General features: G+C 41.6%; 1 protein-coding gene across 16 annotated transcripts in view; it reads right to left on the bottom strand.

Moving 5' to 3' along the window:
• The window catches only part of TENM4 (teneurin transmembrane protein 4), a 1,512,248-nt gene that overhangs the window by 40,347 nt on the left and 1,458,188 nt on the right, over positions 1 to 13,713 (bottom strand). For all 16 annotated transcript variants that reach the window (XM_032442260.1, XM_032442267.1, XM_032442273.1 and 13 more), the window contains 2 exons: positions 7,966 to 8,120; positions 3,730 to 4,607 (listed from right to left, as the gene is read on the bottom strand). In XM_032442260.1, the coding sequence (XP_032298151.1) occupies positions 3,730 to 4,607; positions 7,966 to 8,120 (1,033 nt within the window). The remainder of the gene's footprint in view (positions 1 to 3,729; positions 4,608 to 7,965; positions 8,121 to 13,713) is intronic.

Raw genomic sequence — 13,713 nt, 5'->3', positions numbered from 1 at the left:
TACAATAAAAATTGAGAAATGACCTGCTAAGAGCACCAGCCCAAAGAGAACTAGGGATGCTGGATGTATACATGTGTAATGTTGTCACTCTTGCAACACCACTGCTCTTCTATGGTGGTGTCTGGTTTACGATCCTCCATAGACAGAGTGGTAAAGGTAAATCTTACAAGGGTGTTCTTCATGGGGCCACTGGTGCAGTGTAAACTTGCCAGCTGAATTTATGGTTACTCTTAACTTTTAAAGCAGTGGTGTCCATCCCGTCTGGGGCTATAAACAACCATTATCTGCAGAAAGAACCATCAAGCTTTTCCTCAGAGTCAGGTTTGATGTCTTTATTTCCTTGGCCACAAGCAAAACGGAAATGTGAGCTTCACTTTCCCCCTTAGCCAAGCTAAGGGGGGAACAACACTCAGAGCACCTTCCAGTCCCTCAGGATCACAGGATTTCTCTAAATCACTTAAACTTCCAAATTTCCCTGAGTTCTGATATAGAGACCAATAACCTGAAGTTTGAACCTTTTGAACATCGATTTGTTCTACATCATCTTCTTTGGCTCCTTGTGTATCAATGGATTTACATTTCAGCCTGCCATGCCTGAGGTTTGAGTCTAACTCATGCACCTTCTCTCTGGTGAAAATAAGGAAGGCACCCAATAGTCATGATTTAAGGTACCAAGAAATGGAGAATCTACTGCTTCTTACACTTGGCTGTTATACCACTAAGCTAATCTTGGCCTTAAAAAATGATACCATCCTGTCAGCTTTCATGTCTCTGCATTTGGTTTCTACCCCCTTGCCCTTCTCTGCCTTTCTCTGCTAGACTGAGAGCTGTTCTGTAGGTGAGCTGTGTGCTGATGTGCTGTGATCTACACAATTCCCAGTCTTCACTGTGATAAGATAAACAGATCCAGCTGTTCTCGTTCACCAGCATAAAGCATTTTCTCCTCATGAATGCATTTTTTGTACACTTTTCTGAGCACTGTTCAATTTTCCCCATCCTTCATAAACTGAAAACACCAGAACAGACAGTATTAGTCTCATCACTGCTGTGCAGTGAGAAAATCAGCTCCCTTCTATTCACTGCAAGTAGAGTGCAGTGAGTAAACATATGCGTTTCTTTTGTCCATCCAAACAACAGGTTGGGCAAATTTGCCGCGGAATTAGGCTGAGAGATCATACTGAATGGCTTGGTGATTTGATCACTGCAACTCCTGAGAGCCAGTGCTCAGATGTGCACCTTCTTGTGTAAGAACATATTATGCTTAAACAAAACTTATTTTATCAATAAATATAAGTATCTCACATTTATTTACTAATCTTATTTTTTCTAGATAATGCATGCAAAATCTGGATAGAATCAAGTCCTGACAATTCACCCTAAACAACCACACTCTGTGATTCTCTGCTGCTGACTCCCCTTCCTGAGAATGCTCTTAAGCCTTTTAATATGTACTTTTCACAGTTGGAAAGATGGGGAGACTGATCTGTTTCACAAGTCCCTTGCGGAAAGGAGAGGAGAAGATGAGGAGAGGTGGTTTCCAGTTCAAGCATGGAAAATTTAAGCTGAGCATATAAAATGCCTTCCGACAGTAGCAATAAGATAGGTAAAGACTTTCTTATCACTAGCAGTGTTTATGAATAACTTAGATAGCTTTGATAGGATCCATTTGAACAAACTGTAGACATCTGCAGTGTAAACATCTCTATCTGAGCTAATCATTCTGGACTACATTTACAGAGAAAAACTTTCAGCATATTACCTGTCTCACCACATCCTAAAGCTGATACATGATATAACTCATCCCAAACTCACCTCAATAGTGAGTGTTTCTCTCCACTGCCTACAAAGGGAGGTTGAGGTAACTAATTCAGATATAGACTTTTACCCTGTAGCTGTATGAAGTTACATCAGAATCTGTCAGGAACAGTTAAATAGAGATAACTGATCACAGGTTTGGATGAGAATCTCTGAAGACACATTCCCACCTCTATTTTCAGTGATGCTGAGCTATCACATAGTGCTGACTTGCTCTAGACAAGATTTCCATAGAGTAACCAATAGAGAATATTGTCTTTCATTTAGCTCTGAAAAGCTTTCTTACGACTCCTCTGAAGTGCATAAGAGGACCAGAATGATGACTTTCACAAATGCTTTATTTTGTTGGATAGCAAGAAATAATGGATTACTGTTATAAATGTATCCACAGAGTAAGCTGGATTTTAGCTACTGACTCATTTTATCTCCTTTACGCCTTCAGTTACACTTTTAAATAAAAGAATATGTTTTTGGTATAAATTTGACCACTATTAGCTGTAATATTTAGTTTGCTTTGCTGTCCATGCCTACATCTGTTTCCAAGCACAGGAACTATTGGATTCTTTGCAAAAAGAAAACATCGCCTTGATTTAGCATGATGATCCTGATAGTATAGCAGGTTTCCAACCCTAGAGAGAAAAACACCCCGTCTTTACACACTAAAGCCTTCCTCAAGCAAAATCAATGTAAGAGACGGAAGGGTATTAACTTTGATTCACTGAGGAATATTGCTGTAGTAATTGCAAGCAGAACATTGATGGAATGCAGATAACTTTTCAAAAGATTCATCACAGAGTTTCCATCAGTTCTTTTAACGGCAGGAGCAAAGAAACTCAAAACTGGGCCTGGAACATTTTAAAGAAAGAGCCAAAGCAACTGCATGTATAATACAAGAATATTTAGGACTAGCTTTTAGGAGCAGCTTTCCTTCCCTGAGTCTCTTAATTTTTTTTTCTCCCAGTTTTTGTCTTTGTAATCTTGGGAACTGTCTATTCCAGCCAAATTGATCTTCTACAGTGAGTGTGTGATTACAGTATCTGGATGCTTCCATATAACCATTCAAACCATTTGGGAAATGGTTCCTAAGAGGGACTGTTTTAAAAGGCTAGAATTTGAGAATAAAAATGGAACTAAGGAAGAGTGGGATGGCTCCTCAACAGCAGGATGAATCTGTAGACCGTCCTAGATGTCTTATTTAATTTCCTACTTGATGTTAGAATTATATTGTCTTCATACTATTTATACGCAGAGGACTGCAAATAATAACACCAAATCAAAACAAATTTTCAAGTCACTGACATCTCTGCTTTTTTTTCAGCCCATCCTGTCTTCTCTCTGCTCAAAAATTCATTGGGCAGGGATGGTCCTCAGCAGCTCTGAGACTATTTTTTAAAGCTTAGCGGGGCCAACTATAACAATAAAAACAGAACAGCCCATTAATTACAGAGCTGTTTTCTAAGCAAGCTGCCATTAGTCATCAGCAGCAGTCATTTTACATCAGCAGCTTTAAACAAACACAGAAAGACAACAGATCACAGAAGTAGGTGAAAAGCTGAGACAAAGAGGATCTGATGGAACTTCCTCTCTTCCAATGCTTCCAAAGCCAAGCAAAACTCTCTACCATGCAGCCTAAATTTCTAGTCCCAACTACAGTTAAAGAGAACCAGGTGTCTAAATTCCTTAGGCGACTCAGAAAAATTCAATATAAACTTTGTGTGAAGTTGATTTTGTAGGGAGAATTTATTCAAATTCTAACACACAGCCAATTGGATGTTTTTGTGTGATCTAACATTCCCTGTTCTGAGCATAATATTTGAACTATAGTCCTGTCAGCGGAACTGAGAATCTATCAGCTTTACATGGATCTGAGAACACAGAATGAAGACAGCTGCATAATACTCAAAAGATACTTACTCGTAAAAAGTTGTCCAGCCATTTTCATTACTTTTGGTGGCAAGCAGACCTGAGTTGCCATGGTAAGTCATCATGGCCACTTCATGACCCTGTGTGGTTACACTCTTGAGTGCGCTGTTGGTACCAATTGTCACCCAGTAGACTTGGCCATCGGGCACGACCAACCAGAGGGGCATCCCCGTGGAATCTCTTCGGATATTGACTAAGTTGCCATTGTTGTCAGTGATCAGGGTTATATCTCCATCTCCAGAATAAGTAAAATTGTAAAGATAATCTCCAGTGGTAAGGCTCTGAGTATACAGGTGCTTACCGCTGGTGTCAAACAAGTAGAGTTCCTGATCTATGGGTGAGGATAACTCATACATATTTTGAGTGTTGAGGAATGGTTTGTTTTTCCTTATAAAGCGTATTCGGATATTTCCAAGATCAGCAACGTACAGCTCTCCATCTGCACACACTGCAAGGGAGGATGGAGCATTCAGTTTGGCATCCTTGGCGTAGCCATCATCCCCCGAGAAGCAGTCACAGTTAGCATCATTCTTGCAGTCACAGCTGCTTGGTGCACCGGCAACGAGAGAAATCTCTCCATTGGTGGTAACCTGCCTGATGCGGTTGATCTTCTTCTCATCAGTTTCAGCAATATATAGGACCCCATTATGTGAGACAGCCAGGGCAGTAGCAGATTCCAGGGTGGCGTGTATTGCCACCTTGCTAAGGAGAAAGTGGTCCATCCCTGGGACCTGGCAGTGCATGGGCCTCCCTGCCACTATGCGCACTTGGTGGTTCTCAGAAATCTGTAACACAACGTTGTTGTCTAGCACATACAGAGAATTATCCATCGGGTTAACTGCCAGATCCGTGGGCCACTCAAGACGAACCTTAACGGCAAAAAAAGCACAAGGAAATTATTACAATGAGATCTTCATTCAATGTGTGACTGATACAAATCAATCTCAAGTAAGGAAGTTTTAACAAAAGAAAAAAGGGAGAAAGGGTAAAATAAGCACAACTGTTTGTCTATTACTTTGTGTAATGGCACTCTTTGGATTGACAGAGTTTGGACCTGAGAGCAGAGACCTGAGTCTGGGAATTTGGTTGGCTAAGTGTCGTAAAATCAATCAGTCAAACACAACAACGATCCTTCTACTGAACAGTTCTACAGACAAGTGGCCCAGCTCCTCTCTGTAAATGACAGAAAACTGGCAGCTGTGTCAGCATGTGCACATCCACGTTATAACCACCTATTTTGTGCTTGGTGCTGCAAAAATGCAAAATAGCAAATCACTTTGAAATTTGGGCTATTGCGCTTTGTAGAATGGAATATTTGCATCTTTACAGTGTCTTTTACTTAAAAAAAATCCCAAAACACTCAAAACCACAATAAAGCGAAGAATGGTTTCAAGTGACACATCCCAGTTATACATTCATAATCCACGGTCACAAAGGCTGGTAACATCACGAGTGAGTGAGTGCTAGAAGGTCTCTGTCTCTAGTTCTATTTGTGCAAGATGCTCTCCTGTTAAGAGTGACTACTTTTTTAGTTGTCAGTCCAATACAACTCAGGGTCTCTTCGCCTCTTCTCCCCATTCTTCCCCCCCTTTTTCTTTTTTAAACCCAAACCAGTAAGATGACCATTTTCTTTTTTAATGTGTAGGAGCCAATCAGTTGCTTAAATGTTTTCTTAAGTGTGCCTATTCCCTATTTGCAGGCATGTGAAGGGGAACTGGAAATGAACAGCTTTAAATAATGCTCCTGGTCACCTCCAGGAAGACTTTTAAATAGATTTTCAATGAGCTACAAACAAACAGCTATTCTAGTTGTGTGTTGCCTTTCAGTCAGCCAGGCAACTCCAAGTCGGAGCAGGTGGATTTGATATCTACTGGTTAACTGAGATACTGGCCAGTTTGTGCTGTTCTCCCCACTTCTTTTTGTAATTTGTTAATTTTAATTTTTATTTTCTTTTGTGTAGTCAATGGCATGATGCTGTGACTAAGAGCTCTGGGAAGGGCACGCACCAAGCTGTGCCATTACAAAATGCCCCTCTTCCTTTGCTGCAAATTTTCTTCCACCCTCCATCTTGGTTGTTTCATATTCTTGGTGGCTGTACGTTCTTGATTGTCTGAAGTGACAAAATTAGGGGTATTTTGTGTCCATAAGGTAGCAGGCTTATTGGAAAGAGGTTCCAATAAGAATACGTTCAAGCCTAGTGCATTGTCCCTCATTGTGACTTGTGGAGCAAGAAGAGGCCAAGAGTCATACTTCATATTCAGCCTGTAGCTGAACACATTTGCCACAGCCATTCTTTACTTTTGTTGCTTCTATTCATATTTAAATTCTTTTTCAACTTCCTTTTATAAAACAAACAAACAAACAAACATTGGTTGCAGTGTATTCAGTTCATTATGCCTTCTAGTGGCTGGGCTTGTGAAGCTGTTTCCTGGCTAAGCAGTGTGCCAAATTCTGCCTGGTCTGATTCTCTTCACAAAATCTCTTTTCTTTCCCCATCTCCTGGCCTATTTTAACCCTTTCTGTGGTGAAATATTATAACCCTTCAGTAACGCACTTCCCCATCATTTTCAATAGTCTTCCAACAAACTCCTCAGACTTGAATTAGCATCATGAGCAGAGTTAATTTTGAACTGACTGCTCTTAACTGTTCTTAAAAACCACTCCATGTCAACACTGGCAGCCTCAGCGTTTTACCCCTTTCTTTTTAATTATTATTATTTTTAATTCTTGTTTTTCTTGGTTCTATTTGGGAAACTTTCAGACAGAGAAGACCCTTCTGGCCACTGCATATGATGAAAAGCAACTCCTGGTAGAGGTTTTGTGTTGTGTTGATTATTCCTTTACTTATTCATTTTTTTTCCTTCTTGTCTTTGGTACATCTATTCAGAACACAACTGGTTAATCTGTCCGTGCCAGTACAGGTTTATCTAAGAATGGCTCCCATCACTTTATGACAGAAGAAAGAGGCTTTAGATGATGCATTTTAGCTCATCTTAGAAACATTAAATATGACATTGTTTGGCACAGAAACCACACAACTTGCCCAAAAATAATTGTTAAAACTTGAATCCACAGTAGCCTTGCGGTAACTACCCCTGAAGTCCAGATAAAGAAAAAAAAAACATGCCTGCAAGATGAGAAACCTACTACAAAATGGCCTTTAACCATCAAAATTTGCTCCTGTAGAAGGCACCAGAGCTTTTAAACTCATAATTTCAGCTTGTTCATAAATTGCAGATGGTGGGAAACGGTTGCAAAGAAGCAAGAATAATCTTTTCAAATTAGAAGGAAAAACAAGAAGAACAGATTCCACATGGGAGCACAGAAATTATCTAGGTAGCTACAAAAAGGAAACCCCACTGACATCTATTGTGGCTGAATAACAGTACTTAGCCCTCCAGCTATGATCTGTATTTTCATAAGAGAGGGTAACGTTCCTCTAGCCAGGCAAATCACCAGAGGCTCAAAGATTTCAAAGGGCAGCATCTCTAAACTGGCACAATTTGACAGGTTGGCCAGTGCTCCACAAAACTGAGTGCTGGACCGTAACAGACTTCTCTCCTCCATTATCCAGAAGCAAAGCAATCATCAAACTGAGATTTCTTTTTCTCTCTCCTTTTCCCCTCCACCTTTAAGCAGCAGGACTAAAAAGCCCAGCATGATGGTAGCTGCAACCAATTTGCAATCCGATGCAATTCAAGATTCTTGTTTTCCTGCTGTTGCTAATTTTGGCACCGCAGCCTCTGATCAGTATTTCCTAGATGTTAATTTGTTTCAGGCCTAAAATTGCGCTGGGCCAGATCAGAAGGGAAGGATGTACTGTAAAAAGCAATGGTTTGCTATGCTGTTATAACAGAGCAAGGCATATCCCCACTAAGATGAGTACTGTTGCCTGGTCTTTTTAATTTAAAATAACACGTTCCTTGAGGAGTGAGCCTAATGAAACTTGCTTTCCCAGGAATCTGTGCCTCACAGCTGGTTGGGAGCTACGAATGGAGTCTTAAAATCCATCTCTCCAGAAATTCTCTGAGTTCAGCCAATTAGGCCTTTCCCTCCATCTCTATAGGATTTTCCTTTTTGACCCAGTCATTTCCATACCACAAAATATGCAGGGATATAGTCCTCCTTATGTCTCTTTCTCAAACTTGTGGAGGCACACAGACATGCAGATAAGGTGAGAGCATAGGATTCTATTTGGTAGAAAACCAAACAAAAAGGTTGTCTTACCTGAGAAATGTCCATGACAGAGTCACAGCTGAGAGGTCGAGCAGATGTCAAGTCATTGGAACCCAATACTGTTGAGATGATCCCATTCTGATCGATCCTCCTGATCATAGTGCCATCTACAAAGTAAATAAGTCCAAACTTGTCTACGGTGATGCCTAGGGAAGAAAAAAGTCAGTCAGAAAGGAACAGCAACCTAAAAATACGTGATGAATGGAAGACAGTGTCTGGTCTGACCCATGAAAAAATAAGACTGCAGTTTGATTGGGAACAATACATTTTCTGGCATTCAAAAAGGATGAGTTGGAAACACAGAAGTCCTGGATACTGGGAGCTCTGAAGCAGTACCATTACACTGAAGGCACTTCAAATCCTTACAGGCACATAAAGCAATTTAGAAATCCCTGGAAAATATGGAAGAGGGCATGGCATCCAGCAACCCCCTGAAAAGGTTTTCTAATAGTTGTGTGTCTGATATGCTCAGAAACATGATGCCTAGCTCTTAATATGCATATCAAGCCATGAGTGTGAAAACACCACCCTAGCGTAATGTTTCAGAGACAGTGAAGAGAACACCTATGTAAGACTCAACAGGTCAAATGCCAGGTGACTTAAGTGTGGAAGGGTTTCTCCTGGAACAAGCCCACCAATTAACAGTAACTCACCTGTTTCTGGATATGGCCAGGTGAAATATAGTGATATAAATCTCACTCAACCCCCCCTCTGCCAGCATGCTCCTATCACTGGATTTGAAGTCTGTCAACAACAGTTACAGACTGCTGATTCTTGTTTCCTTCCCTACAGATATGTGCTATTTCCCTTCCCCCCTAGGCGTCATTTCTGAAGTACTTGTTATGTTAGCACAACCTCCTTTAATCCTCTTTATCCCAGGCTAGCCATACTCTGCATCTTTCATCAGAGGATTTCATGGTGCTTTACACTTACTAATTAGACCTCATAGCAGTCTGTGAGTGTGATCATCTTAATTTTACATATCAGGAAAATAAGAGATAAAGCAATTTTCACAAGGTCATGGAGAGTACTCATGACTAAAGCAGGAATAAGAAGTTAAGGGTCCCATTCACCTCTCTTTTATGCCAGTATAAATTAAAAATAACTCCATGGATACTAATAGAGTCGTTCATCTCATCTATCCCACGGTAGCAGAATGCTGTGTGGCATAATATTTGAGTATCTCCAGACACTCAATGAATGTAAAGGAACAGTAAAGTAAAAGAATGTAGAAGCCTGCAATGTCCTTTCCTATCCAGATGAAAGTTCTGCTTGGAATATATGAATATATGAATATCCGGATCCTTCTGCTTGGTTTCTTTCGCTAGCAGAGTAGCAATCACTTGGAAAAACAGTTTGCATTGTGCATATAAGCAAGTATCTGGAGCTCTTTCAATCAGCAGAGAGAAATGCCTATTTCTAGGGTGAAATGTGTATCACCCTAAAGCAGATATCCATGAGAGACTATACGAATCCTTCTAGAAGCACCTTTTCTCTCCTACTCATTATAAAAGAAGACCACAGCGAATATTTGAAATATTTCAAACAAGGAACATGGTTTAGTGGGCACAGTGGTGACGGTTGATGTCTGGACTAGATGAACTTAGCGGTCTTTTCCAACCTTTAGGCTCCTATGATTTTGAAAGGAAACATTTGTCTGCAGACAGATAAAGTCAGTGACACGAGTCCCCTCTACGATTCTTTTTTTGGCTGTCATCATGGTGATAGATATGATGGAAAATCTGTTCCAGATAGAAAGACTTGAGAGAGCTTCTGAGAAGCGATGAGATCTTGTGCGTCTCCTAAATGCTGTTTAGCAGCCAAATCTCCTTGCTTGAAACATTTACTCTCAGACTTTCATCCGCTGTGAGGAATGCTGTGAAGTACACATGCAGCAGTTCACAGATTAAAAGTTTTTGCCCTTCATGCAGCAGGGACTAATCCCCTGATTGCTTTGGAAATTAAAATCATGGCCTTCAGCCAGCACTGTAACTATTGTATGGGCTTGGAGCCATGGAGGTGGATGATAAGTGGAAAAATGTATCATATTTGGTCCTACAGATATCCACAGCGGAAATGAAATGACACAGAAGATAATCTAGCCTGGAAGTAATGGCAAGAAAGACTCATTGTTTGAGGGAAAGAACAAACTTTTGCATTTAGCTGAGGCAAAAGAAAGAACTCGAATAAGACTGCAACCTGTTGAGTCAAAGTCAGTTAGGAGTCAAGACATCGATGTTGCAGACCACTGAGCTGAATGGGAGCTGTGTATTTTTGCTGGGAGGTAAAAACTGCATTTTCTTTAGTCCTTCACAGCATCTCCCTGCCTGAAGGGCATCGCTTTGACCTGGATTGGATATCTGACCAACAGAGCAGTGAGGTTTCAGAACAGCCTCTAGGGCGATAAGGAAAAAAATTACTTCTTGCTTCTTTTAAGATCAAGTTCATTAATTTTGGAGGGGATTACATGACAGGATTTCTGAGATAATGGATGACAAGACTAAATGACCCAAAAGATTGCTTCTAGTCCTACGTTCCAATACCTGTGTTTAACTTATGCCAAGACAGAGCTAATCTCAGCAGGACCATGAAACAAAACACTCAAACAGGAGTGGCAAGAACTTTTTGCACACCCTACTGCCACAGCAGTGGCAACCACTTATTCCTATTATGCAATATCACAGAATTATACAATGGTTTGGTTTGGAAGGGACCTCAAAGACCATCTAGTTCCAATCCCCTGCAGAGAGCAGGACTGCCGTCCACTAAAATCAGGATCCCTAGAGCCCAATCCAGCCTGGCCTAGAACACCTCCCTCCAGCTGAACACCTTGAACGCCTCAAGGCATCAGCTGTATCTTAGCACTTTGTCAAAAGCTGCAGGGAGATCTGGAGGGATAGACATCAATATTCACTTGTATCCATGGCTCGAAGGAAGTTGTCTTTACCTGTCATGACATCTGTCAACATTGTGCCCTAGGTGACACACCTCACAGTAAGCCATCCAGGATGCTGGCACATGTCACCTGTCACAGGCACCTGCTGCCAAAGGTTATCGCTCCTCTAATTATTTTTGCCCACCGTATGGCAACTTCTTTAATGTTTCGTGGTGTTTGTTTGACAACCTGCAATACAATCGAGCACTTCAAGCAATGTGGTAGACCTGCTCTTACAGAGGAGCGCTTACTTGCTCTTCATTGTCTTTTGTCAAGCACAAGGGAACTGGGAACCCTTGCTAGGTTCACAACCAGCACTTTTCAGGGCGCCTGTCCATTACTCTGCATGACAGGTCAAAAGGCAGCGAAGGGTGGCAGATTGGATAATGTGATTTTAAATGAGGCAGAATTTTCTCTCCTAGCGAGTTCCATGTGGATTGGACTGAATTTATCAGCAGTGTGTGCTGACAGCAGCTCCCAGTACTCAGTGCCAAGCTCTGATGGCTGTTCTGATTAACCAGTTACAGCAATAACAACCTGTGTGCACCTTGGCTCAGGAGCCGGCTCTGATCGGTTGATATAGCACAACTTTATTCTGCATTCCAGCTTAGACAAAGAGCTTGCACACCTGAATAAGTTGAAGAGGGATGGTAAAGTTACCACTTATCATCCTGCTCGGGGGCCACGGCAGGTGCATGCCCTCTTATCACAGAGCACTTCTCTGTTTATCCCTCCTTCACAGAAACCAGGCAATCTCAATTACATTTTCTAAGACGCTCTGCAGGGTGACAAAGTTTTCAGGCTGTTTAGAAGGTCTGATTTCTGTTTCCACATGCCCCTCTCACAGCAACAACCCCAGTCCCTTCCTCAGTTTGGCTGGTTATCTCAGAATTCAGTTTAATCCCCAAACCCTGGAGTGCCCAAGGCCATGCTGGATGGGGACATGGCAGCCTGATCTGGTGAGGGGCAACTGGCCCACAGCACAGGGTTGGAGCTTGATGGACTTTAAGGTCCCTTCCAAACCAACCCATGCTATGATTCTATGATTGATTCTAATTCCAAAGGAGAGCTTGGATATCCAACAGACAAATCTTTGGACTTGCAGAGAAAGAAGCATCCCATGGTTTCCTTGCAGTAGGTTGGAGAGGTCAGACCACACCTTTTGACAGGAATTTCTGTTTCCTTTCTGATTATGGCATAGTTCCAGTGTTGGGTAGTGGGCACAGAGAATGGGTAATTCACATGTTATGCATGAAAAGCCAAAGGCCTTGGGTCGCTTTGACAGAAGGCTCCTCTCAGGTTTCCATAGTAACATAAGGGGAATTGAAGATCTGCAGCATACAGCTCAAAGTTCAGTCTCACAGTTACTAAGAGAAAACATCTGCTGCCACAAACCAGGTGGTGTTGCAGACCCACATTTTGATCTTTGAGTTATGAAATACATACATTAGGAAACCATGTTGATTCAGTGGGCGATACTGGTGTTAGGTGGGCAGCTGGATGAGATGATTTTAGAAGTGTCTTCCAAGCTTAATGATTCTACTTAATGATTCTATGATTCCTCCTGGATAGCCAGAGATCCCATAAGAAACCAGGGTTTGGAGCATCACATGCATCACACCAGCGAGTTGTGCTGATGGAAAGTTGTGACGTGATGACATTTGCTTGAAATGTCAGGACCTTGTAGTGTGAAGAGGTGACAGCACAACGTCCCACTGCAAATAGCTGCTGGAGCACAAGGAGCCTGCTCTAAAAATGAACCACTGCAAGTGACTGCACTGCACTTCTATCTCTACTTAGGGGGAAAAAGAAAAGGGTGAGGAGAACCCTTTTAAGTGAAAAAATAAGTTGGTGCTAAAGAAATAGAGATTTGGAGCTTGCTTGTCAGGCTGGATACTGAACGACCGGGTGATAAAATGGCAGATGAAAATCAATGTCAATAAGTACAGAGAAACTCACAGGGGAAAGAGTAATTCTAACTACCCATACGCAATGACAAGCTGCGGAATAGCTCAGAGGAGTAAAGATTTTGGATTTCCTGAGAAAAGGTCTTTGCAAAGATCAGCTGGGTGCTCTGCGGTAGTTAAGAAAGGGGCTAAAAGACAGGAAAACACTGTTCTGGTTGCAAAAAAGAACATTTCTCCATACTGTAGCTAAAAAAGTTCTGGAAATTAATAGCACAAGACGTCCTCTGGGGGAATAAGAAAGGTGTTCAGGGAGATTGCTCAACAAATTGCAGGTGGCATTGAAGCACAGGTCCAGGTGCAGCTTCTTTAGAAATCCCCTGATCAGAATCTGGGTTGTTAGCAGGGCAGCATAACTCTGCCATTGCCCCTTTCCTTGTGCGTCTTTTCTGGCCAAATTAAGAGATGACATTTAGTTCAATAAGCCTCTGGTCTTCCCTGAAACGTTCACTTGATTCCTATTTGACAAAATCGGAACAGATTGTGGAGGGCTCAGTTTCTTCTTCTAATTCTGTCAAGCTCACGAATGCTTAGCGAACAACTGAGATTCTGTTTACACATTCAGCAGGACACAGTGAAGGAAGCAATCTGTCCCAAATTAATTACTTCATTTTGCATTGTTTTTGCGGTGCTAAATGAATGAGATCCCCGCCCCCAGCCCTGTCCCTTCTGAAACCATCTTCCAACCGTGTCAGACTTGTCATGGCAATCTGTCTTAATTGCAAACTCCTTGGTAATTTCTCTGCCACGTTTTTCTCAAGGAGAACCACTGGTGAGTACTCAGATGAAAACAAATGCTCTGACAAGCTGGAGTTTTAATTTTTTCTTGAGATTGCTTGT

Source organism: Coturnix japonica, chromosome 1, assembly GCF_001577835.2.
Source record: "Coturnix japonica isolate 7356 chromosome 1, Coturnix japonica 2.1, whole genome shotgun sequence".
Taxonomy (NCBI): domain Eukaryota; kingdom Metazoa; phylum Chordata; class Aves; order Galliformes; family Phasianidae; genus Coturnix; species Coturnix japonica.
The sequence above is the reverse complement of the archived record's forward strand: the minus strand, read 5'-3'. Positions and strand labels throughout refer to the sequence as shown.